This window comes from Dromaius novaehollandiae, chromosome 3, assembly GCF_036370855.1.
Source record: "Dromaius novaehollandiae isolate bDroNov1 chromosome 3, bDroNov1.hap1, whole genome shotgun sequence".
NCBI lineage: Eukaryota > Metazoa > Chordata > Aves > Casuariiformes > Dromaiidae > Dromaius > Dromaius novaehollandiae.
This window is the reverse complement of record NC_088100.1, coordinates 12873601-12896728: the sequence shown is the minus strand read 5'-3', so window position 1 is coordinate 12896728 and position 23128 is coordinate 12873601. Positions and strand designations below refer to the sequence as shown.

General features: G+C 42.7%; 1 protein-coding gene across 3 annotated transcripts; it reads left to right on the top strand.

The window, feature by feature from the left end:
* The first annotated feature begins 236 nt into the window (after window positions 1-236).
* KCNS3 (potassium voltage-gated channel modifier subfamily S member 3) lies at window positions 237-22801 on the top strand. Of its 3 annotated transcripts, XM_064508438.1 has the most exons (5): window positions 1486-1745; window positions 2398-2513; window positions 3428-3567; window positions 20249-20433; window positions 21124-22801. In XM_064508438.1, the coding sequence occupies exon 5, from the start codon at window positions 21173-21175 to the stop codon at window positions 22655-22657; it is 1485 nt and encodes a 494-aa protein (XP_064364508.1). In that variant the 5' UTR covers window positions 1486-1745; window positions 2398-2513; window positions 3428-3567; window positions 20249-20433; window positions 21124-21172; the 3' UTR covers window positions 22658-22801. The 3 variants fall into 3 exon arrangements, with proteins under 3 accessions (XP_064364507.1, XP_064364508.1, XP_025953020.1); XM_064508437.1 differs by lacking the exons at window positions 1486-1745; window positions 3428-3567 and adding an exon at window positions 237-325; XM_026097235.2 differs by lacking the exon at window positions 3428-3567.
* Window positions 22802-23128: the final 327 nt, after the last annotated feature.

Sequence of the window (23128 nt, the reverse complement as noted above, 5' to 3'; positions counted from 1 at the left end):
GCGGGTCCCCCGGGGGCGGAGCGGGACCCCCGGGGACGGTGCGGGATCGCCGGAGCGATGTGCGGGACCCCCCAGTCGCGGCTGCAGCGCGGCCGGGGGCGGAGGCTGCGCGGCTCCGTGGCGGCAGCGGCGGCGCCGGGACGGGAGCGCGGAGCGGGCGGCGGGGCCGGGCGGGGGTGCGGGGCGGCGGGGTGGGGACTGGCCTGCGCCCGCCTCTCCCGCCCGGCCCTGCGCGCCGTGCCGGGCCCGCGGTGCCTGGCGCAGGCGGGCGGCGCAGCGGCGGGACAGCGCGGCGGGGCAGCGCGGGGGCGGCGCCGGGCTCCAGGTAGGCAGCGCCGGCGGTGCCGCGGCGAGGCGGAGCGGAGCGGAGCGGAGTCTCGGCCACGCGGCCCCGTGCGTGGCTCGGCGGGGCGGGCGCGCTGCCCCGGGGCGCGGGGGCTGGTTGCGCGGCGGGCGGCGGCAGCGCGGCCGCGGCGGGGCGCGGGGTGCCCGGCGCCGCCGCTCGGGTCCGGCTCGGCTGCCGCGGCCGGTCGCTCTGCGGGGCCGGCGGCGGGGCGCGGTGAGGGTCCGGCGGCCGCGGCTGGGGCCGCTCCTCGCGGTGGCCTGTGCGGAGCGGAGCGGGAGACGCGTCTGCCTGCCTGCGCGCCGCGGAGCGCTGCCGTGCCGCTTCGAAAGACACGGGTCAAAAGTAAACTAGCTTTAAGCAGCCGCCGATCGCTGCAGCAGCCGGTGTAGTTCAGGAAATGTGGGAGAAGTCTCTTCTCGCTGCGTGGCAGATCTGAAGCAGACTTGCCAAGTTGGAGATAGTTTCCCTGTTTTCAGATCAAGGTGGATTTCAAAGGGTTTTTTCTCTTTTTTATAATAAAGACGACTTCTACATGCTCTGTGAGACCGTGAAAATCCTCATTTTCTGGTTTTCTTATTGTCTGAGACAGTCCTGTGTCAATACTCTGCCTCTTTTACCTAATGCAAAGCACAGCTGCTGGTTATTCTGGGAGCTGAACTCCGAAGCAGAGTATCTGCCGGGGAAGGTGAACCTTCAGATCTGAGCAGCAGCAGTGTATTGATTTCATTAGCAGAATTTACAGATCTACCGACAGATCCCTTTTAATATGGTCTCTTTCCCAGAATTAAAGTTCTCGTCAGAGCATCTGCCGCTGGTCTAGGCCAATAGATGGCATAAGTTATTCAGACTAACCTCTGAAGAGCGCAGAGCAGGCGAGAATACACGGTACACGAGGCAGGATTTTTGGGGGCAGTGTGTGTGTATCACATTCCGGGTGTCCGATTTGTGATACCTTGAGAAGGTCCCATTTTCAGAGGCATGTCCTGGGCCATGCAGTCTGATTTTCCTCAGTCACAAGTGCAACATTTTCTAAAAACCCATCGCTGCTGGAGGTGGTTAGGGTTAAATCTTCCCCAGTTTTGGTAGGAAATGATCAGTGCTCATATCCTAAACTCAGCAGGAAGCCGGGGTGGCTTTTCACCTTTGCTGGGTGCATTTAGCATCTGCTGCTGGGGGAAAGCTGCCCATTGCAGCAGTGTGGAAACAAGTAATTATTTGTGATGAGGTGGGGCTTTTTTTTTTCTTTTGTGAGTTGTATGTACTCCTCATTTCCTTCTACTTTTCTAGATTTCACTGCTCAAAAAGGTGGTACTTGGGGAAAAGGAAAACAACTGGCTGATAAGGAAAAAGCTTCTCAGATTCTGTATCTAAACATCTGCTGAGGCAGCACTGTGGCTAGGTGAAGGATTTTATGTTTTAAAATTGTGTATATGATTTGTATGTATGTGGGTAGCTAAATGATGGTGAAAGAACTTTAACTGACAATGATCATACCTGGCTTATATATGGTGCTTGTTATCTGTAGATTTCAAAGCACTTTTTTTATAAAGAGGTGCAGTATCATTTCTATTTTTTTATCTTGTAGAAATGGGAAGAATGACAAAGGTCCAGAAAGAGTATCCAAATCTCCTAAGTCCCAATAGTGCTTTGTCTATTAGATCTTCTTTATACAGGCTGAAAAGACTTGTTTAAGTTGATCTTAAAATAAGCAAAACCTCTATGTGTTTATAGTAGAGGGCATTAACATTACTTTTAAAGAGAAGGAAGTGTTCCTTCTTCCTTGAATGCCTGTATCTAAGAGTATATGTGGTGTTATCAGTCTCATTTAGTGCTAAGCCATCCCACAGAAATGGTAGCAGCCCTTCAACTTCCTGCTTGTGAGTGGAAAATGGATTTGCATTGGAAAAAGGAAGAATAGAGGTTTTTAGTTATATTGACGTGAACTCCAGCATGATCCCTAGAGTCATTTCAGTCAGACATTTTCCTAAAATGTTCTTTGTACACACAGAGAGGTCCTAAAAGAGAATCATTTCTTTGCTCACTCTTTCTAGCACTTAGCAGATTTCCCAAGGCAAGAAGACTAAAACCACCTCAAACCTTAACAGATGATAAATCAGGATTAAGTCACCACTGTCACCTTTATCGTGGAATTACAGCTAAAGGCAAGGTAAGATCAACCATTAATACTCAGTGGCAAGACTATGGGCTAGTTTGAGCTTCCGCGTAAAGCACGGTTCAGCGGTGACAGAGCCGTGCTGCAAGAGGCCCCTTAGGCTACCTAGCAGAAGGGGAGGTTCATCCAGGTGCCTCTGCCAGAGGTGCTGGACTGAGCTCCCTAGCGAAGCCAGTCTTGAACATGTCTCCTGCTTCTTTCCTGGGTTGGCTGCCCTTCACTGCCGTCATCGCTCTGGTGGATGTTGTTTGTATCCCTCCTCCATGCCAGTTGAGCGAGCTGAACCTCACATATGTGGGCAATCTCAGGTAAAATAAGTGTGGATTAGCAAGGAGCACATGTGAAACACAGGTGCTTTGTGGCATCTGGCTCAACCAGGGCCTGAGTGAGAAGCAAACTGTAGCCTGTTGGCTAATACCTTTCCTAACAGCCTGGCCTCTTAGTTACTTTAAAACAGATCTTGGCCGTGCCTGCATATTGCCTTTTCTCCTGATATCCCTCTCTGGTTAAGCCCATTTGTTTGGAGCATGCCTGCTATCCAAAGGCTCTTGGTTTAAAGAACTTATTTACTTGCTACTGAGGCGTGTACATTAAAAAGACCTGCCCAAGGCTAATGACTAGAAACAAGGTTCAAGTCTCTAAACTTGCATCATTCCCTTCTTTGCAAATTTTCAGTTATGGGATGCCTGCCAAGGACACATAATAAAACAGAACTCATGAATAAATAAAATGTATTCCACTAACCTGTGGATATTTTCATCTTATATTGCCTTTACCCCATCTCTTTGTTTATGTTTCTTGCTCTCCATCCACTTCTTCTGTTTAGCTTCTCCTTTGCTACAATTTGTTTTTATCTTTTTAATTTATGGGGTCATCTTACTTTTTTCCTGTGCTGCTTCTTTCCAAAGGGAGAAAAAACACCCTCGGAAACCAGGCAAGCTACTTTCTGATTGTCCTTGTCTAGTTCTGTGTAGAGGACCAAATCCTCAGCTGATAGAAACTCTCCATGACCTGTTAAATTCAATGGTTCTGCCCTAGTTAATGACAGGTGAATATCTGCTCCAAGGCTTAACCCCAGTTTGCTTCTGTTCTTTACCATTTATTCTTTGCTGTGTCCCATTTCCTTCTGATCCCTTTTATTTTTCCATATTCTACTGATATTCCTTCCCCTTATGCTCTACTTTCCATTATATTTGCATCTGTTCTATTCTGTGTCTTGTCTTTCTCACGTTTTCTTAGAAGGAAGATTCTGTATGTGACAGTTTTTTGTAATGGTTTTGTTTTGTTTTGTTTTCTGTTCTGTTGTGGAAGAGAGGATTTTATGTATCTTGCTTGGAAAGGAAGATGATGTTGACTATGTTGATCCATAGTTTCTGAAGGAGTTCACTCCACATTTATGATCTTGTTTTCATGTAGAATTTGTCTTCTGCAAGGAAGAGCTTTATTCCTTATGTTCCCACTGCGACCATAAGTCTTGTTCCAGAGCTTTTTGTTTACTCTGGATCCAGAGCATTTGCAGTGTTACAGATAAAGCCTGAGACACTGGACTTGGTGCATTATTCTGCAAGGAGCTAGGATAAGTCTGGAGTAAGCATGGTGTGGCTGAATTGTTGTTAACATTGGTGTAAAGGATGGTGGAAAGCTTCTCTCATTTTGAGGCCTCTAAGTTGAGATTTGGTAGAGTAGGACTTGGCTTTACCTTTGCTTTTGCTCTCCTACGTTCTGCTGTGCACTCTACTGTGGATCCTTCCTTCCAGCGTCATGCTTCGCTTTTGCTTTCCATAGCTTTTCTGTTTCCCTAACTGATGCCTGTCCTGCTAGGTATTCTCAATGTCCTCAGCCTTTGCTATAATTTTCTGTTCTCCAGCTTTCCCACTCATCTTCTCCCCCTTCACCCTGAAGTGCCTTGTCCAATTTACAATTTTGCCTTCCCATCCCTGGAAGTTTATTCTAGGTCTGTTGCCATCTCTTCCAGCTAGATTTGTATCTTAAAGATTGAACTTGGGCAGGGGGAGCTGCCTGACCTCTGGATCCAGCAGAACTGATACACATGATGATGGCAGCCAGGCACCGTTACGTGCCTTTTACCTCTGGCATGTCCCCTCTCTTGCCCTGCGAGGGTTGTGCTGGCAAGGCAAGGGCGCATGTGCTCTGCTGAAGCTGTGTGCACTCCGTCCTGGGACAGCTGGAGTGTCACAGGGGTAAAAGCTAATTAATGAACTTTTCTTTTTTTCCCTTTTTTGGGAATGTTTTTGTCTTACCAGGCTTTCAGTAAAAACTCGTAAAGGGCACATGGCAAAGCTAGTTTAGGGAGGACAGGTTATCTATTATCTGGCCCAAAGAGAATTTTACTTCTTTTTTTCTTCCTCTTTTGTACAATTTTCTTCTTTTTTCATCAACTTGAACAATTTAGATGCCAACTGACATCTTAAAAAATGTTTAATTCTTGTGTGTGTTTTATCGTTCTAGTTCAATGTAATTCTAATGACAGGCTTGGAGCTCAGCCTGTGCAGAGGGTTGCTGGCCCCTCTTCTCTTTCACTTCTCAATAAAAGAAAAGCAAAGGCAAAGGCTTTATGGGTTTGGAAATGTGGAAGTAGAACATGTCGACCTGCTATGTGACCTTGAACAAGTCACTTCTCATGTCTCAGGTTCTGTTTCCAAAGTACGGAGCTCAAGGCATTCACCTCAAAGTAATGGCTTAGTTTTAACTTAAAAGTTAATAAAGTGCTAGGAGGTTTATGGGCAAAGAGTGTCTTGTGTGTAATAGGCTTGTAAAACTGTATTGGCAATTCGTTGCCCCCATATAGCTGGCATTTTATATGTCTTGGTGCTTTGTTCTTTTTCTCTGAGCCTAGCAAACTGATTGTTGTTCTTGATGTAACAACAAGCAGGTTACCCTTGAGAGACAGAAAACCAGCTTGGGAAAATTCTTTCAACAGCTTTGATTTGCATGGAGAAGGTAAGACATGGCCTGGATAGTTTGATAAAAACTGGAGGCACAGCTCTTTTGATGGCTTGATGCTTCTCTGCCACCTCCTCTCCTTGAGCTGGCAAGAGCTAATGCTGCTTTTCATGGTATTAACTGCTGTGGAGACATCAGCTCAGAAACCTCCCTGATACCGGGGGAAAGCATGTTGCACACAGCAGTGAGATTCTTGCTCTTGACTTTGGTGGGAGAAGAGTTGACTTTAAAGTTTGTAAGATAGAATGATAAAAGTGCAGTATTACTTTACTGTGTGATTATTGTCATCAGTATGTGTAAGGTGGGGAAATTGGATATGTCCCAAAGAAGACTTCTTTTTATTGAACTTTTTATTATATCTTTTCTCTTTTTTTTTTAATTAAAATTCTTCAGTTATCTGAATCACTTTAACTGCTGATTTAACTGGATTACAATTCCAAAGCTGCTTTGTAATTTTATGAGCTTTGTTTATTGCCAGTTGAAAGAAGAACAAACAGGGCCATAAGTTAGGTTTTGATTTTGAAAATAACTCATTGCTGCAGCACATTTTTAAGTCAGTCTTCCATGTATTAGCCCCAGCTAGTGACAAGCACCGAATGATGATTTCAGCATGACGTTTTAATGGCAGACGTCTTTTCCCTGAATAAGACACAGAAGGATTCTGCTCTGTATATTCTTCTTAAGCTGAGAAGCTCTGTATGCCTCCCTGTCCCTGAGACAAGCAGTGTTTGCAGTGGAAAGGACAGCTGGCATGGATCAGTGCTGCTGTTTGTAACTCACCCAAGAAACTGGTAAAAACTTGAGCTAGGTGTATCGCGTGGGTCCTTGCTGGTATTTTAGCTCAGTGCTCAGTAGTATGGAAACACCAATGGTATTTATGGCCTTGACATTTTTGTAGACTGTTCTTTTCAGGGAGTTGCGATGTGGTCTTATCGTTTGCTGTGTGCTGTGTGTTACGTCAGGCAAAGAGTTTTTCCCCCTTCAAATTTTGATTATTTTGTTAGGATGATAGACTCTAAGCATGAAACTAAGGACAACGCAGCCCTTTGGGTCGCACAATTTATTTAACATTAAAATGAGAAGTGTTATAGGTCACATTAAAACCTGTGAAGCTTAAAAATGAGGAGAGCCGAATCTCCAAACTCTTGCTGCAAAGTGCTCATTCCTGCCTCTCTGTTTGAGGTGTTCCATCCAACTCCTGTCCTTGAAGTCAGCTTTTCCAAGGCCTTTTGCAAGTGCTGGAGGCAGAGGATGTGTTTCTGCCTTTTTAAGCTCTCAGGTGTCCTTGCAGCTGAGCAAAAGCTCTAATTCAAGGAAATACTTAGACACAGGTTTATTCAGAAGCTTATGAGAAGTCTGATGTAACTTTAAAGTGACTGGTTTTGCTTGTACATCCAACTTTATCTGAAACTTTTGGATTAAATCCCAGTTGGCATCTCTGACAGTTGCTGGCTGTTGAGCTAAGACTTGGATCTTCAGAGACATTGAGGCATTTGTCTCTAAGTGATAAATCCTAGTGATTTCAGCTGGTATCAACTGTTTAAATATTCAGATATAAAGACTGAACTTTAAATAACTTAGGGGCCTCTGGGGCTTGTGGGAAACTGCTGCACAAATAAAGCAAGAGGAGGAACCTCTTTGCACCTCTTCCTTTCCTGCAGGCCGAGTCATTCTGTGGCGTCCTGCTGTGCTGCACCGTTGGATGCTGGCTGCTCCCTTTGAAACCTGTAGCACTGCCTTCATTCTGTCATCATTTGTGTCTCTAAGGTTTTATTGAGGACACATTGAAACACTTCATTCAAATGTAGACCAAAAGAAAGAAATGTTTCAGGTGTTGTCTGCTTCCTCCTAGTGAATTCTGGATGAACTCTGCAGGTTAAAGCCAAACTGGATTTTGTTTAAAGTGGCATTCAGTGTTACTTTGCTTTAAGCAGCTGCTTATAAAGGGAAACCAAAAACTTAAAACAAATGTGCATTGTTCTTAGATTAGTTTCTTCAGATGCACTGGATGTGCTTAACTAAAGCTAACTCTGGCCCTGAAGTTATTCCTTACTTTCATGCTAGGGAAAGTCTCTGAAATCTATTCTGTCAACTCAAACTGAGGCTTGGAAAGTACTGATCCCATGAAGGATGCTCTCATCCTCATGAATGTGCGTGGTGAAGTAGGAACATAACTGGGCTCAATTTAACAAGAAATACTTCAGTAATTTAAAAACAGAAGATGGAAGATTTTTCTCCTTTTGGTGGGTGAGTTTTTTCCTTTTGGTGGTCAAGTTGTCAGATCTCTGTCTGGATCTGTCTATATGAACTGCTTCCACACCATGGAGTCCCTCTGAAATCTTTGGGGCTTTTTGTGGAAGTTTATAAATCTGTATAGCTGAAGTTCAGCCCAGGCAAAAACTTAGGAAAATCCTAGTCCTATTAAAGTCTTCAGCAAAACATCTTCCAATTTTGTGGGATTAGGATTTTACTCAGCCACCTGTAGGATCAAGGCTTGCCCTCATTTTTCTGCTCTGAATATTTCACAGAATCACAGAATGGTTGAGGTTGGAAGGGACCTTTTGAGATCCCCTGGTCCAACCCCCACCCTATTCAAGCAGGGTCACCTAGAGCAGGTTGCCCAGGACCGTCTCCAGACAGCTTTTGGATATCTCCAAGGATGGAGACTCTGCAACTTCTCTGGGCAAGCTGTTCCAGTGTTTAGTCGCCCTCACAGTGAAGAAGTTTTTCCTTATGTTCAGATGGATCTTCCTGTGCTTCAGTTTGTGCCCGTGGCCTCTCGTCCTGCCACCAGTCACCACTGAGAAGAGTCTATTTACTAGAGCATCCTATTTACACCCACCCTTTGGATATTCAGATGCATCGATAGGATCCCCCCTTGGTCTTCTCTTCTCCTGGCTAAAAAAACATTTCTGTGGGTTATTTTAGATTAGAAAAACATATTTGTAAAACTGAGGTGGGAAAAGGAAGGAGGGGAAGGGCTGTTTCTGGCTTCTGAAATTCCTTCTAATTTTTAGTTTGGTTTGGTTTTATACTCTGTCCCAAGCTTTCTGTCATTGAAGGCAATGGTAAAAGTTACCCCTCAGTAACTTTAAAGGATTTGACATTGAGTCTTGGGTCAAGTAAGCAGCTATATTATTATAGGCTGTGCAAATACATGTATTAGTATTACCCAAATCCAGCCCATTCACCTCACAAGTTGTGCCAATGTGCAGCATTATTCTAAATCCAGGTGTTAGTAGCTACTCAACACTTCCTAGAAAGATGATGAGTGATAATACTGACAGATGCTGAGATAAATCACACTGAGAAGACTTAAGCTTATTTGGTAAAAACTTATTTGCTGGCTGTTCCTTTTTGCACTTACATACAAGGGCAATGCCTCAACTATTTCTATGAATATTTAATTGAACATTGGTGCAGTGATGCAATTTTAAATCCTATCCTGTCATGTACTTGCTTCACACATTTTCTGGCAAATATCTTTTCATGCTAAATGCTTTGTGGGGCCAGCCAAGTACACAGGGAACTACACAGCCAAAGTACGCAGGGAAAACACCTTTGGTTCGTGAGGAATGGGGTAGCTAATAAATACCCTGGAGGGATCTGTTCAAAAGGACCTCAACAGCCCTGAGAACGGACTGGCAGTAATCTCGTGAACTTCAACAAGAAGGAGTGCAGTGTCCTCCCTCTGAGCTGCAGTAACCCCATGCAATAATACAGGCCAGGGAGCTGACTGTATAGAAAGCAGCTCTGCAGAGAAGGACGCGGGCATCCTGGTAGGCAACACGGTGAACATGAATCAGCAATGTGCCCTTGCAACAAAGGCCAACCACAACCTGGGCTGTGTGAGCAAGACGTTAGCCAGGACGTCCAGGGAAGTGATTGTTCCCCTTTCCTTAGCACATCTGGGGGACTGTGCCCAGTTTGGGCTCCCCACTAAAGAAAGACATTGGCATACTGGAGTGAGTGTGGAGGAGGACTGTCAAGATGGTCAGGGGGCTGGAGTACACGGCATACAGGGAGAGACTGACAGAGATGCATTTATTCAGCCCAGAAAAGACAAGTAAGATATCAGAGGATATCTTTCTTACATTTACAAGTACCTTAAGGGTGGGTATAGAGAAGACAGAGCCTAACTCTTCTCGGAGATGCACAGCCGTGAGAGGAGAGCCAGTGGACCCAAGTGGGAACACAGGAAATTCTGATTAGGAAAAGCTTTTCCACTTTGAGGGTGACCAAACGCTGGCCCAGGTTGCCCAGAGAGTTTGGGCAAACTCCGTCTTTGGAGACTTTCAAAACTTGATTGACCCTGAGCAGCCTGCTCTCCTTGGACCTACTTTGAGCTTTGGGTTGGACAAGATGACTCCAAAGGACCCTTCCAACACAAATTATTTTGTGATTCTACCTGGATAGTCAAGGAGAGGAGTGGGATAAAGTGATGTCCAGTATAGGAGTGGTGAGCATATGCCTCAAAGTCTGTGCTCCAAGAAATGTGAGGCTCTAGAGGCCAAAGTCTGGATAAGCTTGCACAGTTGCCTCATGTCCCCAGAGCCTGGCTTGCATCTCGTGCTTCTGTAACACAGTACTACAGTCTCTCTCCCACTCTGAGATAGTACCTGATGGACACAGTTAGCCAGCTTCATCTGTAATGTGCCAGATCAGCTGCTCCAAATATTGGAAGGCTGTATCCAACTCATTTTGCATCCAGAGGTTTTTACACTCAAAAATACCCCTCTTGCAGATATCCTCTCCAGCTGCCTCCATATGGCTTTCCTTAACATGTGGCCTCATGTCGTGCATTCTCACACGTTGTGAAAGTTACTTGGATGCTTTGAAAATGATCGTTGGGTCTAAACAGACTGCAGGACTTACGTCAGTGAGATCTGGCGCTCTATTTCAGAGTTGTCTGTAGGTCAAGAGAATGTTTTTCCTTGAACACGACAGCCTCTTTTACAGAAACAAAAATGCTTCAAACACAAAGGTTTTTATAGTTTTTCAGTCGAAGGTTTCACCCAAAATATCCACAATAACAGTTGCTTGTGTTCTTGTTGCCTAAGAGACTCTGTAAATATCTTGAAGATTTTTAGTATGGTAAAGAAAACCTTTGATTATTGCTGAGATTTATATACTTGCTTCAAGACATCTGGAAAAAACCCATGTAACTTTAGCTACTCAGAATGCCAAGTAAAATTAGATACAGAGCAAAGGAAGAAACTGAATTGTTAAGGAGAATTTGGAGATACCCTGTTGCTACCATCCATCGTCAGTGACTCCATTCCGTTCCAAATCTGCTCGTTCAGTATGTGCACTGCTGGGCCTGGACTGCAGCGCAGGGTGTTTAAGCAGATGTTAGGAAAACAACTTTGTGGGGACAAGGGTATTCAAGCACTGCACTGGATTCCACAACCTCTCTGGGCAGTCTTTATCATGGGAGATTAAACAAACATCTGTTGAAACTTGTTTAGGAATAACTGATCCTGCATTGAAAAAAGGGAGGGATTGAATTAAGACTCGTCAAGGTCCATTCCTGACCTAATTTTTTTAGTCACTAGTACTTTAAAACAGTAATTATTTTATTTATAAATAAAAAATAAAGTGACTGAGACGCAGCCATGACAATATTGTGTGGAGAGAAAGGATAGTTCTGAAGCAGTTTATCCCAAAATTAAGGCTTTACAGGATAAAACTAACAAGGATTGGAAAGTTGTGGGTAGCCAATTCAGTGGTTTAGTACCATGCCATCTGTGGCTGAATTGCCCTTTGGGGAATTTTGGTGCTGTGGCTGAGTGCTAGTGAAGGTGTGATTGCTAGCACAGGCAGAGCTGATTTCAGCTGTGTCATAACAGGTTTTGCTGCTAAGATGTGCTGTTACATAGTCGTGGGTTTTATGTTCGGAGGTGTCTTCCCAGCGTAAGGTGGAAAAGCCCTATTTTCTAGGATGCATACATTTATAAAGTGGATACTGTGTCACCCAGTGAAATGGACTGTTGTGTTTGGTCTTCTGTATGCTTTAGAAATACGCTTGCTTCTAAAATAAAACAAATGATTGGGAGGAAGAAGAGACAATCTAGGAGAATAAATGTTCAACAATTCTGCAGTGCCAGGAGTCATCTGTCCCAGGAAATGGAGGACAATTCTTCAGACTCCAAAGTGAGAAAGAATAATAATTAGCCAGTTTTCACTTACAACAAGGGAAATGGGGATGAAATAATGAATAGAAATTTTTGAATATCAGATAAATGTTCCTGGCAGTGAGTTAAACCATAACTTTAGCTCTCTGTTCCCCTTCCACGAGAAGTAACAATCTTCTAAGTCTCACCAAAGCCCGAATACCTTTCCTTAACGTAGAAGAGTTTTAACGGTTCATTGCAGGTGTAATTCGCCTTTGTGCAAAGGCGTGCGAAACATCAACACTGCTCGAAAACTCAGGAGAGTCTTAAATGGTACATAGGCCTGTGAGTTAGAGAAAAATGTCATGTCTACTTGTTCCTCCCTTTCTGTTAGGTCCAGAGGGGGTGTAATGGTTGAATAAACTGTGCAGTTTCTTACGTCTGTCAACACGTACTCTCTCAATGCAACTGCTAACTCATGAAACTGCACTTCACTACGAATGCAGGAATGATACCTAGAGTTTCCCCTTTGGCTAAATATCGTGGTTTTTTTTAATGAGCAAATATTTGAAGACATGAGCTCACATAGGATCAGTAACAGCCCGATTGGGTAGTTTTGTTGGACATCAGCAATATCATGCATATTAAAGGCTGCAAATCCTCCACTTAGTCCAGTTAGAGACTGTGCTTTCTGTTTGTGAGCAGACTGCTGTAAATCACTGTGTTGGAGAGGTCTGCTGTAGGGCCAGTCTGACAGACTGCCTTTGACAGCTGGCTCTAGGCCCAAGGGCCTGGTCTTGTGTCTCAGGGTACAGATACGCTGTTTAGCATCTACTGGGAGCAGACTGTGAATGGAGTGCCGGCGTGAGGGTCAGGGAATGTGTGTTGCATTCATACACGTATAGCTGATCTGCTGTGCAACCTCAAGCGCACCACTTTCCCTGTCTGAGTATCTGCTTGCTTTATTTGCCTAGGAATTAACCTTTCAAAGCTGAACTGCCTCATTGCTAAAACAGAGCCCCAGTTTCACCGCAGACCTCTAGAGACTCTAGCATAATCAATGACCAAAATGAGAATTCGCGATTATTTTTAAGAAATATGCTGACGTACCTTTATTTCATGCCACTTTTCCTTTATGGAAAGTGTCTGATCCTGGGGTCGTGCATCAGAACTTTTTGACCACTACTGCTACTACAAATTACCACAATAAGTGTAACAATAGTATTTTCTCTTCATTGGGCTCATTGGACTCAGTGGAAAATGGGGTAAAAACATTAATTTATGGGAAGGAATCTATGGAAAATGTCCTCATTGCAGAGATCCTTTGACCTACAAATTGCAATATTGACTTCAAATAGCACTTCTTTTAAAATTGTGCTCTTGGTAGAATCTGAGTGTCATTAAGTTAACCTGTCGAACAAGATTATTGTCAAAAAGTTAACCTGATGAGAGAGAGTTTCTGTTCCCGTGAAACTGTAGCAATGCTGTCTTGTTCGTAATAATGCCTTGGAGTTCTGCTCATCTTCTTAAATATTTCTGTGAAGTTCAGTAAATGGGACAATATAGCTCTAGGAAATGCTTAACGTGTTCTGCTGTCTGTGGAAGCTGAAAGGTGTCATAACTGCAGCATTGTAACTATTGCTTAATTAGTAGAGATTTCCAGATAGATTTTAAAACAAACACGTATTTTAATCTGTCAATTCCACTTAGTTAAGGTGGATAATGATCTTTTAGTTTTATCCAAACAGAATATAAACTACAGTGCCGTTGGGAACATTGCAGGATGCAAGGCATATAAAGTGTGTTATCTCCAGGAACTTTTCAAATTAGGAAGATCATACTTTTTTTTTTTTTTTTTTTCTGTCATTCTGCAAGATGATATCCTGATAATTGGGTGGTAGTAGATCTTGCTCTCTGCTGTTTACGTGTGTGAGAAAGCAATTCAGATCCTAGACTATGTGCCCAAAGAACCTTCTGTCATATTGATGCTACAGCTGGCATTGCTTTGCCTTGTCTATTGCTTATACCCACCCCATGGGATATACCTTATTCTTGCTAGCATCCTCATAATGAAAATGAATTTCTCATTGGGAAACTTTTACCTAATTTTAGCCATATGCAAGTTAGACACCTTAGTTAGACTAGTTGTCTAGGCTGCTTCTCTCGTCAGTGCAGAGATGGACTTCTCCAACAGGTGATTCACCCCTCCTGAAAATGTATGCTTCAGTGGTATGAACCATGGGCTGGAGGTGCTTATTCCTCTTTTCTTGCTTGTATCCTTTCAATGTGAGCTACAGTAGTTCCATTTCTTCCTTCTCTAGTGCAGTCCTGAGGAGGATGTGATTTTTTTTGAAAGGAAATATATTTTCCTTTGAAGACTATTTTTCCACAGGTACATATATGTAAATGATTTCATATTTTATTGCCAGCACTGCTTCTAGCAGCTACTGTTGTTTCCAAATGATTCTCTGTCCTTTTTGCTCTCCGTTTTATTGCAAAGATGCGTAAACATTTGGCTCAAGTTCAGTTTCTGAGACAGTCTGTTGACATCAATGGAATTGTATCGAGGATGAACTTGGCCAAGTAGGATTGCATGGAAGTACATCAGAACAGAATTTGGCCCTGGAGATTTCAACCAAAACTTTATTTACCTAAGGTCTTCTGGGATGTTGTACTGAATCTATTTCAAGGGAAGTGTAGTGGCATAATTCTGTTATTTTTATAGCATGTTAATGTAATATACTGGATAACAGAGGTCACTGCCAATGGAATATATAAAATAAATTACAACTGAGCAAATAATTTAGCTGATGAATTTATCCTCTTTGCCTCACAGGATGTCCATAACCACAGAATGGTTTCTTCAGATGGTCTTGCTATTTGAGCTAGATGACTTTTTAAGTTAAGCTCTATCTCCACGGATCGTTTGTAAAATGATTTTATGCTTCCGAAACTGGTGAGAACTTTCATCCTGAACTGAAGTTTGTTAGGGCCATCTCCTCAGCTTTTTAAAGGTACTTAGATGTCTAAAGCTAGGGTGTTGTGTTGGTAGGGTGATTTTCAGCATCTCTTAAGAACTTAACTATCAGGAAAATAACAAAGTTAGGAGCCTACATGGTTCTCTGCATCATTAGGTAGAAAAATCTAGTGCTTGGTGATATTTGGGTGCTCAAGAGAGAATTTGCTCAAAATTCAGTTGTCTGAATTGGGAATCCAAAAATCAAAATCCTCCAAGATCACTAGATTCTTTGGAAATAAATATCCTTCAGCTCTATAAATAGTTTTTAGAATTAAAGAGATTTGCCTGTTCTTCCATGTGAGCTGAAGGATAATTTTTTCCAAAGAAAACAGACTGTTTAGTCTGTGAGCATGACTTGGCCAGGACTTTGTCCTTCTTTGTTTTATACTCATTCAGCCTGAAGGAAAGCACCCTGAAATGTGAAGCTTTCTTAATCTTGAGAGGTGTATGAAGTGCTACTGTGGAGCAAGCGGCATGTGAGGCTATAGACTATACAGCTACAAGCCAAACTAGTAGGAAATCTGTAGGTCTTGCTGTGCTTGAACACTGTAAGTAGCAAAGCACGGCATAGCCTGTCCAACTGTAAATCAGTTCAACTTCCTTTCCTTTTGTGCCTGGATAATCACAGGCAGATTAATGCTAACAAAAGCTGAAACGGTCCCAGTTTGGAATTACCAGTAGCTGAGGTATTACCATGGTTAAATCTGCAACACTGAAAAAGATGTGCAAGGCTTTCAGTGTGGGACCTCACAGAGTATGGGGACTTTGTGTGAAGAATCTGTAAAAGGTAACTAAGAAAGTGAAACTTTGTTGACTGTAAGTTTAAATTTGCAGTAATGGGGATGCACATCCCCACTAAAAATCTTTAGGGGTTTGTTCCAGAAGATGCTGAAAACTGTGGCACTCTGAGCTACGTTTGACTTTTGTGATACAGCTCTCTCAAAGGATCATATATGCAAACTTCACCTCTGTGGCTCTCTTTTTGTAAGCTTTAGGGATTTCACAGCATGGTCAAAGCTCAGTGATCTGCTCTCCCCTCCCCAAGCCAGACAATGGGCCTGTGACCTCATGAACAATGTATGACTGCGGAGGCGCTGGCTGGAGATCATCTCCAAATTGGAGTGGGAAGAGTTGGATCCTGTTGCTTTGTTTTTATTCTGATGTTTATATCCTCTTCACACAGCTTTCCTTATGATTAGCTTTTATTTGGCCCTCGAGCTTAACATTTGGAACTTTTATATGTTGGGTTTATTTGCAGCATTTCAGCATCTTTTTATTTTGTTTTGTTTCATTTTCTATTCCATATGAGTTCTTATCCAGTAGCTCATCAAAACAACAAAGCAATTAAAGCAACCAAGTAACTAACATCTGGTATGTGTTTGCTTACTTTCTTACCCCACTCCAGGCAAGAAGTGTGTGCTTTGGAATGGTTAGTAGTTTATTATGTTATATATGAATACTTTTTGTTTACAGAAGGCAAGATCAAAGAGGTTAATGCTGCACTTCAAGTAAAGAGTTGTGAAGTTTGTGGTAGCTCTGTGTCCTTAGGATGTTCATGACACAGGCTTTGGCAGTCCGGGAAACTTTGTTTCCAGCTGGGCACAGTTTTGCCCTTGAGTAAAAGAGTCCATTAAGTGGGTAGAGGGCTTCCCTGAGCAGAGAGTGTATTGTGCTGAGAGAGTTTGTCATCTGTGGCCCTTACCCTGGGGCTGTAGTCACTCGCTTAAATGCCACAAGTTGTTTGGATGGTGCTTGGCACAACACTGTCCTTGTCCATGGCTCATGGATCGAGGTCCCTGCAAGTCAAACAAGAAATTCTTCAAATCGTGAAGCTCATCATTGCCTCATTTTCTTGCAATTTTTCTCTGCCTTCTTGGCTTAATCTAAAAATCACTTAATAGTAGGATTGCAGCAGGCTCCAGATCATGGCCTTCTGCCCTGGAAGCAGGATCCATTTTCTCTCTTGATTGTGGACAAATTACAGTTACAGTGCCCTCAAAACAAAGCAGTAAATTGTTGCTTACTGGATTTATTATACAGAGTAATTACATGGAGGCACCATTAAGAATATCATCTGCATAATCAATATGGGTTCATATTGCTGTCTCAACAGTAAGTCAGTCTAGTGTGCTAAGGATTTGCTGAGCACTAAGTTCTTCCTTTTTCTATATCTGAGTAAAACTTGCAGGATTTTTTTTTTCTTGATTGCTTACTTCTCAGTTCTGATGTACATGGAGCTGAGATTTGACCCAGTATTTCTGTCATTTTGTTTTGTTTTTGTTATGGTCAGAATTCCCCCTTCCCACCTCCAGAAATTCTTAGATCTTGGCTGCTTTTTATAATATTAGCTGACATTGCTAGTGTTCTCGTCTTAATGGAAAGTGAAGTAGAGATTTTACTCACTAGAAATTCATCAACAAATAGAGTTGGTTTGTTTTTGAATACTCCTTGACCTTAATCCAGAGTCACTTCAGTCCTTGAAAAATTCGGGGGGAATTCATGCTGCCGTGAAAACACAGTTTGGCTCTTGATCACGAGTGCAGTGCAGTGCTGTGCCCCAGCTGAATCCTGCTGCCCTACGTTAGGTGAGGAGGCCGACCCCAGCTGCCCGGGGGGAGAGGCTGCTGCAGCTCCTTGTCCCCAGCTCCAGCCAGGAGCAGGGCTGAGAATATACTCCCAGTAGGCACACACACAAACACACAACATATATGTGTTTGTGTACGTATATACACGTGTGCGCGTGTGTGTGTAAACGTCCGGCCATGCAGATCAACACAGACAGGTAGATGCTCCCAGCCCTCAGGCAAACACAAACAGCGCCAGTGGCCTCATCCTGTACCGCTCCTTGGCTGACCAGGAGAAAGGTCCATTGGTGGGACAGCCCTGGAGCGGCCGGACAGGTGATCTGTTCCTCTGAGGAGGCAATTGGGGTTCTCCCCCTGCGGCTGTGCCTCTGCGCTCCTCTGTGCTCGTGGAGACGAGCCTTGGATGGGCTGAGCGCTCTCCTGTGACGGGCCTGGGACTAGTTGGGCAGGATATTACCTTGGTTCCCCCACCTGCCCCTGCCGTTGTCTTTCTGGGCTCCTTTATGCTTGTGGAGATGAGCTTTCTGCCATGTAACCTAACACCCTTCATCAGCGAGTAGAGAATAGGGCTTTTTTTTTTTGTCTGGGTCAATCCTAAAAGCTGAGCATTGGGAAACACTTGGAGCAACCGAATCATACAATAGCTCTTTTAGCTAGTGAGTACTTCAGACTACATACTAAGGTGTAAATTCAGTAGATAAATCACTTCTATATACCCAGTTTACCATTCTGTAAAAATGGCATATTTTCTGTCTTGCTTAATTAGAAAGCAGTATGTCTCAGATAGTCTCCCCCCTTCCTCTCCCCCCTGTATCTTAGCAGGACAGGAACACAGCAGAATTTATGTTTCAAACTAATTTGGATTTAAGAGAGGTTGTTTAAAGGGGTTTGTAATGTAGCCAAAAAAAGAAGTGGTTTTCCACATTTTTCAAAATCCGATTTTTCTTTCACTGTATAAATAAAGCTCACTCTGGGTACAGATCTGTTTTTGCAGAGCTGATTACCAGAGAAAATACATAGTTTCAGCATCTTCTGGGCCTGGTTGTTCAATTCTTATAGGTGTCAGTAGTCTTTACACACAGGAAGATGCTCATTAGGTTCTCAGTAGCTTTGGTTGCAATGAGTGCTGGGAATAAGAAGTAATAGAATACAAAAGGTTTACTCTTCAGACCCTGTATTCCTACTTGCATGAGGGACTATGGGAAAATAGTGCAAAGAAACTAGTGAAAAGAGAGAACAATGCTGAATAGATCTCTAGTGATGTTTGTGACAGTCCTAAAAAAAGGAGAGGTTAAAGGTGAGGTGAGTAAGAAGACTGTGGCTCAGAAAGTCCTTTTTAACTTCCCCTGACCACAAAGATGGGTCTGTGTTAAAACTTAGAGTATCTTAAATTGTTACCTGAATTGTTCCTCTGCTACCATGAACTCCTGGTGATCTTGTTTCTCTGGTCTCACCTCTCCTGGAATACACTAGAGTGGCAAAAAGACATCCAGACAGAAATCCTTACCTTCAGGTCATTCGCAGGAAGGTGCTGCTCCTCTGGGCAGTAGGTGTTCTCCATCACACAGAAAATAAATGATTGTATTTTACAGATACAAGAAAATACTCTCAGCTGGAGGAATTTGACTTTTGGGTGACAGATGCTTCAGCTTTCTGGGCAATTTGGTGCTTTCCCTCCTAGTATGAATCTGTATTTATCTCTCCTTGGCATTTAATCACAATTTTGAATCTGGTCATGTAGAGGTTTTCCATTTCTCTCTCTTGCTATAATCAACAAGCAACAAGGATGACTTGACTGGCATATGGGTTGACCCCACTGTGAAGCAGGGTGGAATTGTTGCCCTGTAGGTCTCACTAGTATAGTCCAAGTGCAGGAGAAATGAGCAGCAACCTCCTGTCGCAGGGGTGGGGGAACAACCTCCCCTCTATTGGGAGGGTGGGAGCTCTGCAGCAGCTCATTTGGGAGGATGGACTTGGGGTCAATAGCTGGAAAATGGTTCCATTTTCATGATAGAATCAGTTCAGAGCCCTAGTTATGTCAGTTTTAAAGATGACTAGAAGGTCAGTTCTGAGTTAGACAGAGAGGCTTAAGAACTTGAATATCAAATTACCTTGAGTGACTGATACAGCTGTAGCTGGCAGTGGAGGAGTTGCAGACTTATCTCAGTTCAGGGTATTCACAGTTGATTCAGATCAACAGATAAATTCAGATCTGTTGAGTCTTTCTCCACTAGAGTCCAGGTAATAATAAACAGGATTGCTATTTTTTTTCTTTTGCCTCCTGCATGATTTGGAGGTTTAAACTGGCGCTCACCCTTGAGGCCTGGTGTCCATTCTGGCACCTATTCAAGTACACAGTGACTCCTGTTTGAGGGAAATGTCTAGGTTTCTTTTGCCTAGAGAAGAGCTGGTCCTCCTGTGTCTCATCCTGACATGCAGCAGGGGCGCAACCAAGGTGCATACGCTATGAATAGGCAAATAGGAATAACCTCAATGACCTTCTTTATTGGAGTCAGGAGACCTTGAGGAGCAGCAAAAAGTGTTCAAACTGTAAGAGGTCCTAACTCTCCGAATCTCAGTTGGTACTTTTGCAGGAAGAATTGAAAGGTGGAGTGGTGCAGAAATTGCTGGCTGCTTCTTGAGTAGCTTCCCCCAAGCCATTAATGAACACCAAAGCACTTCCATTGCATGATGTAAGTCCATCTGTTAGCAGCTCTCTTGTCACATTTAAAATTCACTGACTTCCATATTAAGTTGAAATAAATTAGCTTAGTATAAATCAATTAATGTTTAAGTATCAGAGATAAAAATTTTTTGCTCTCCTTATGATCAGAGGTTATATAATATCATGACAAGGGTAAGAACTGCCAATTTTAGCTTGAAGACAGTGGTTTCTTAGGAGGAAAGCATGAGCTAAATTCTTCCAGAAAAGTGAACTCATTTGCTAATAATGATATCTGCCTTTTTGAATTCAGTTTCAGCTGAATTATTTAACTTACTGTAAAATATGGAAACATTAAAATGTCCATTACTTCTGTCTGTCTGCAGGTATCCACAGTTACTTGCTGAGGCAAAATTTTTGTGGAAATTCCATCTCTGAAAGCTTCTGTTTCCAGAAATGACATTTCAGCACCAACTTATCAGCATTACCATACTGGCTGTGGCCATGCAGTGGGAGAATAGGAAAAGCTTCTGGAACTGACCAAGGTCATAAGAAGGTTGTGGCACTCCAGGTGAGTAAGAAGGCAGGAAGCAAAATATCTTGAGGGAGTGGCAATACCCAAATATTGGCTAAACAAATCTCCAAAGTCAGGAATTGGAAAGCTTCAGATGCACATTTGACATGTTTTCAAGAATACAGAATACTCTTCCGTGGATGACTTGAGAAGAAAATGGATTGATATCATGACAGAAATAATTGCAGTCCACATTCATGTAAATAACATTGAAAGCAATGGATTACAAATTGCCACTTCATATGAATCAATACAGCTCTACTGACACCATAACTGAGAAATACTTGCTCTTAATTTTTGCCCTGGATATTTTGATAGATTGAGTAGCTTTCTGTCTTTTAACCAGAGATTTCTGAGTTTGTTTCAGTAAATTTATCTAATGAGTATTAATTTCAATATGATAGTAGTGTACAGAGACTAGCTTATTCGTAAATTAGGCATTTTTCCTCTATGCTAGAAAAAATTAAGGATAGCTAAACCAGAATGTATTGCTTTCAAGTTTGCTAAAGCTGACTTAATAAACCATTAAACTGATTTAAACTTACTTCTATGAAATGCTGAATAATGTATTTATCATTTCATTTCTCTTTTGTTACAGCATTTCACAGTAAATGGAGATGGAAAAAGAATGTGTCACATGAGCAAAACTGAATTAAATGCTCTAATAATGTCTTATGTTCTTTGTAGGTTCAATGTAATCTTACTGGGCACCAGCAGTGGAACTGTTCTGTTCAAAATGGTTTATGGTGAATTTTTCCGCAGACCTGGCAAAGATGCAGAACTTATCAATTTGAATGTGGGTGGCTTTAAGCAATCAGTGGATCAAAGCACCTTGCTCCGATTTCCTCATACCAGACTTGGGAAACTTCTCAAATGCCATTCAGAAGAGGCTATTCTAGAACTCTGTGATGATTATAGCGTTGCAGACAAGGAATATTACTTTGACAGGAATCCTTCCTTGTTCCGATACGTTCTGAATTTTTACTATACGGGCAAACTTCATGTCATGGAGGAACTTTGTGTCTTTTCGTTCTGCCAGGAAATAGAGTACTGGGGGATAAATGAGCTATTTATTGATTCCTGCTGCAGCAATCGGTACCAGGAAAGGAAAGAGGAAGGTCCTGAGAAAGACTGGGATCAGAAAAGCAATGACAGAAGTATAGATTCTTCTAATGAAGAATCATCCATATTTGATAAAGAGCTGGAAAAGTTTGATAATCTGTGTTTTGGTGAAATAAGAAAGAAAATATGGGTCAGAATGGAAAATCCTGCCTACTGCTTGTCTGCCAAGTTAATTGCCGTGTCCTCCTTGAGTGTTGTCCTGGCGTCGATTGTTGCCATGTGCATTCACAGCATGCCTGAGTTTCAGAGGCTAGATGCCAATGACAGGGAGATTGAAGACCCTGTGCTGGAAGCCGTGGAGATTGCCTGCATCATCTGGTTCACTGCTGAGTTAGTGATCAGGCTCATCACAGCACCAAGTCAAAAGAAGTTCTGGAAGAAACCACTGAACATCATCGATTTTGTCTCTATTATCCCATTTTATGCCACTTTGGCAGTGGACACAAAGGAAGAAGAAAGTGAAGATATTGAAAACATGGGGAAAGTGGTTCAGATCCTCCGGTTAATGAGGATATTTCGCATCCTGAAACTGGCCAGGCACTCTGTAGGACTGCGGTCTTTAGGTGCCACTTTGAGACATAGCTATCAGGAAGTTGGACTTCTGCTTTTGTTTCTGTCTGTTGGGATTTCCATTTTTTCTGTTCTTGTCTACTCAGTGGAGAAAGATGATGACTCATCAGAACTGCACAGCATCCCAGTTTGCTGGTGGTGGGCAACCATCAGCATGACCACTGTTGGTTACGGGGACACTTACCCTGTCACTCTTGCTGGCAAGCTGCTTGGCACCCTTTGCATTATCTGTGGGATATTAGTGGTGGCACTTCCAATCACCATTATTTTCAATAAGTTTTCTAAGTACTATCAAAAACAAAAAGATATTGATCCAGACCAGTGCAACAATGATCACAAAGAGAAATGTAATGACCTACCCTATTTTAACATTAGGGATATTTATGCAAAAAAGATGCACTCCTTCATTTCTAGCCTTTCTTCAGTAGGAATTGTAGTCAGCGACCAAGATTCAACAGATGCCTCCAGCATCCAAGATATGGAGGAAGTCTATAACACAACATCTTTAGAGAATGGTACAGAAAAATGAGTTGAATCACTTTCTCTTCCCTTTATTTCTGTTTTCTGATTCTTGCTCAACGTGGACTTATAAACTTCAGTGAATTTATTAAGAGCAGTTAATTCTCAGGGTACTTAATTCTCAGCCATATTTGGACATTCTTTGCTCTGAGGATGCCATACAAGCTTCATTGTTTATATGGGGCTTTAAAATATGCCTCATATGGTAGTAAAGTTTTTACGCAACTAACGTTATGCATTTTGGGGGGAAAAAAGTCAGGAAAATGGTATTAAATGTTTTTTTTTTCTCTGCAGCAGTTTGGTGGCTTATACGGAATGTGCTGTTATTAATTTACTGCTGTTCAGATAGAGATATATTACAAATATGTAAGAACTATGGCACAAATCAGTGAAGTTTTTACCTGCAAATATATCTGAAAAAAGAAGGAATTATGTACCCATAAAACTGTGCTCTCTAACACCTATAAATAATGTTGGAAGT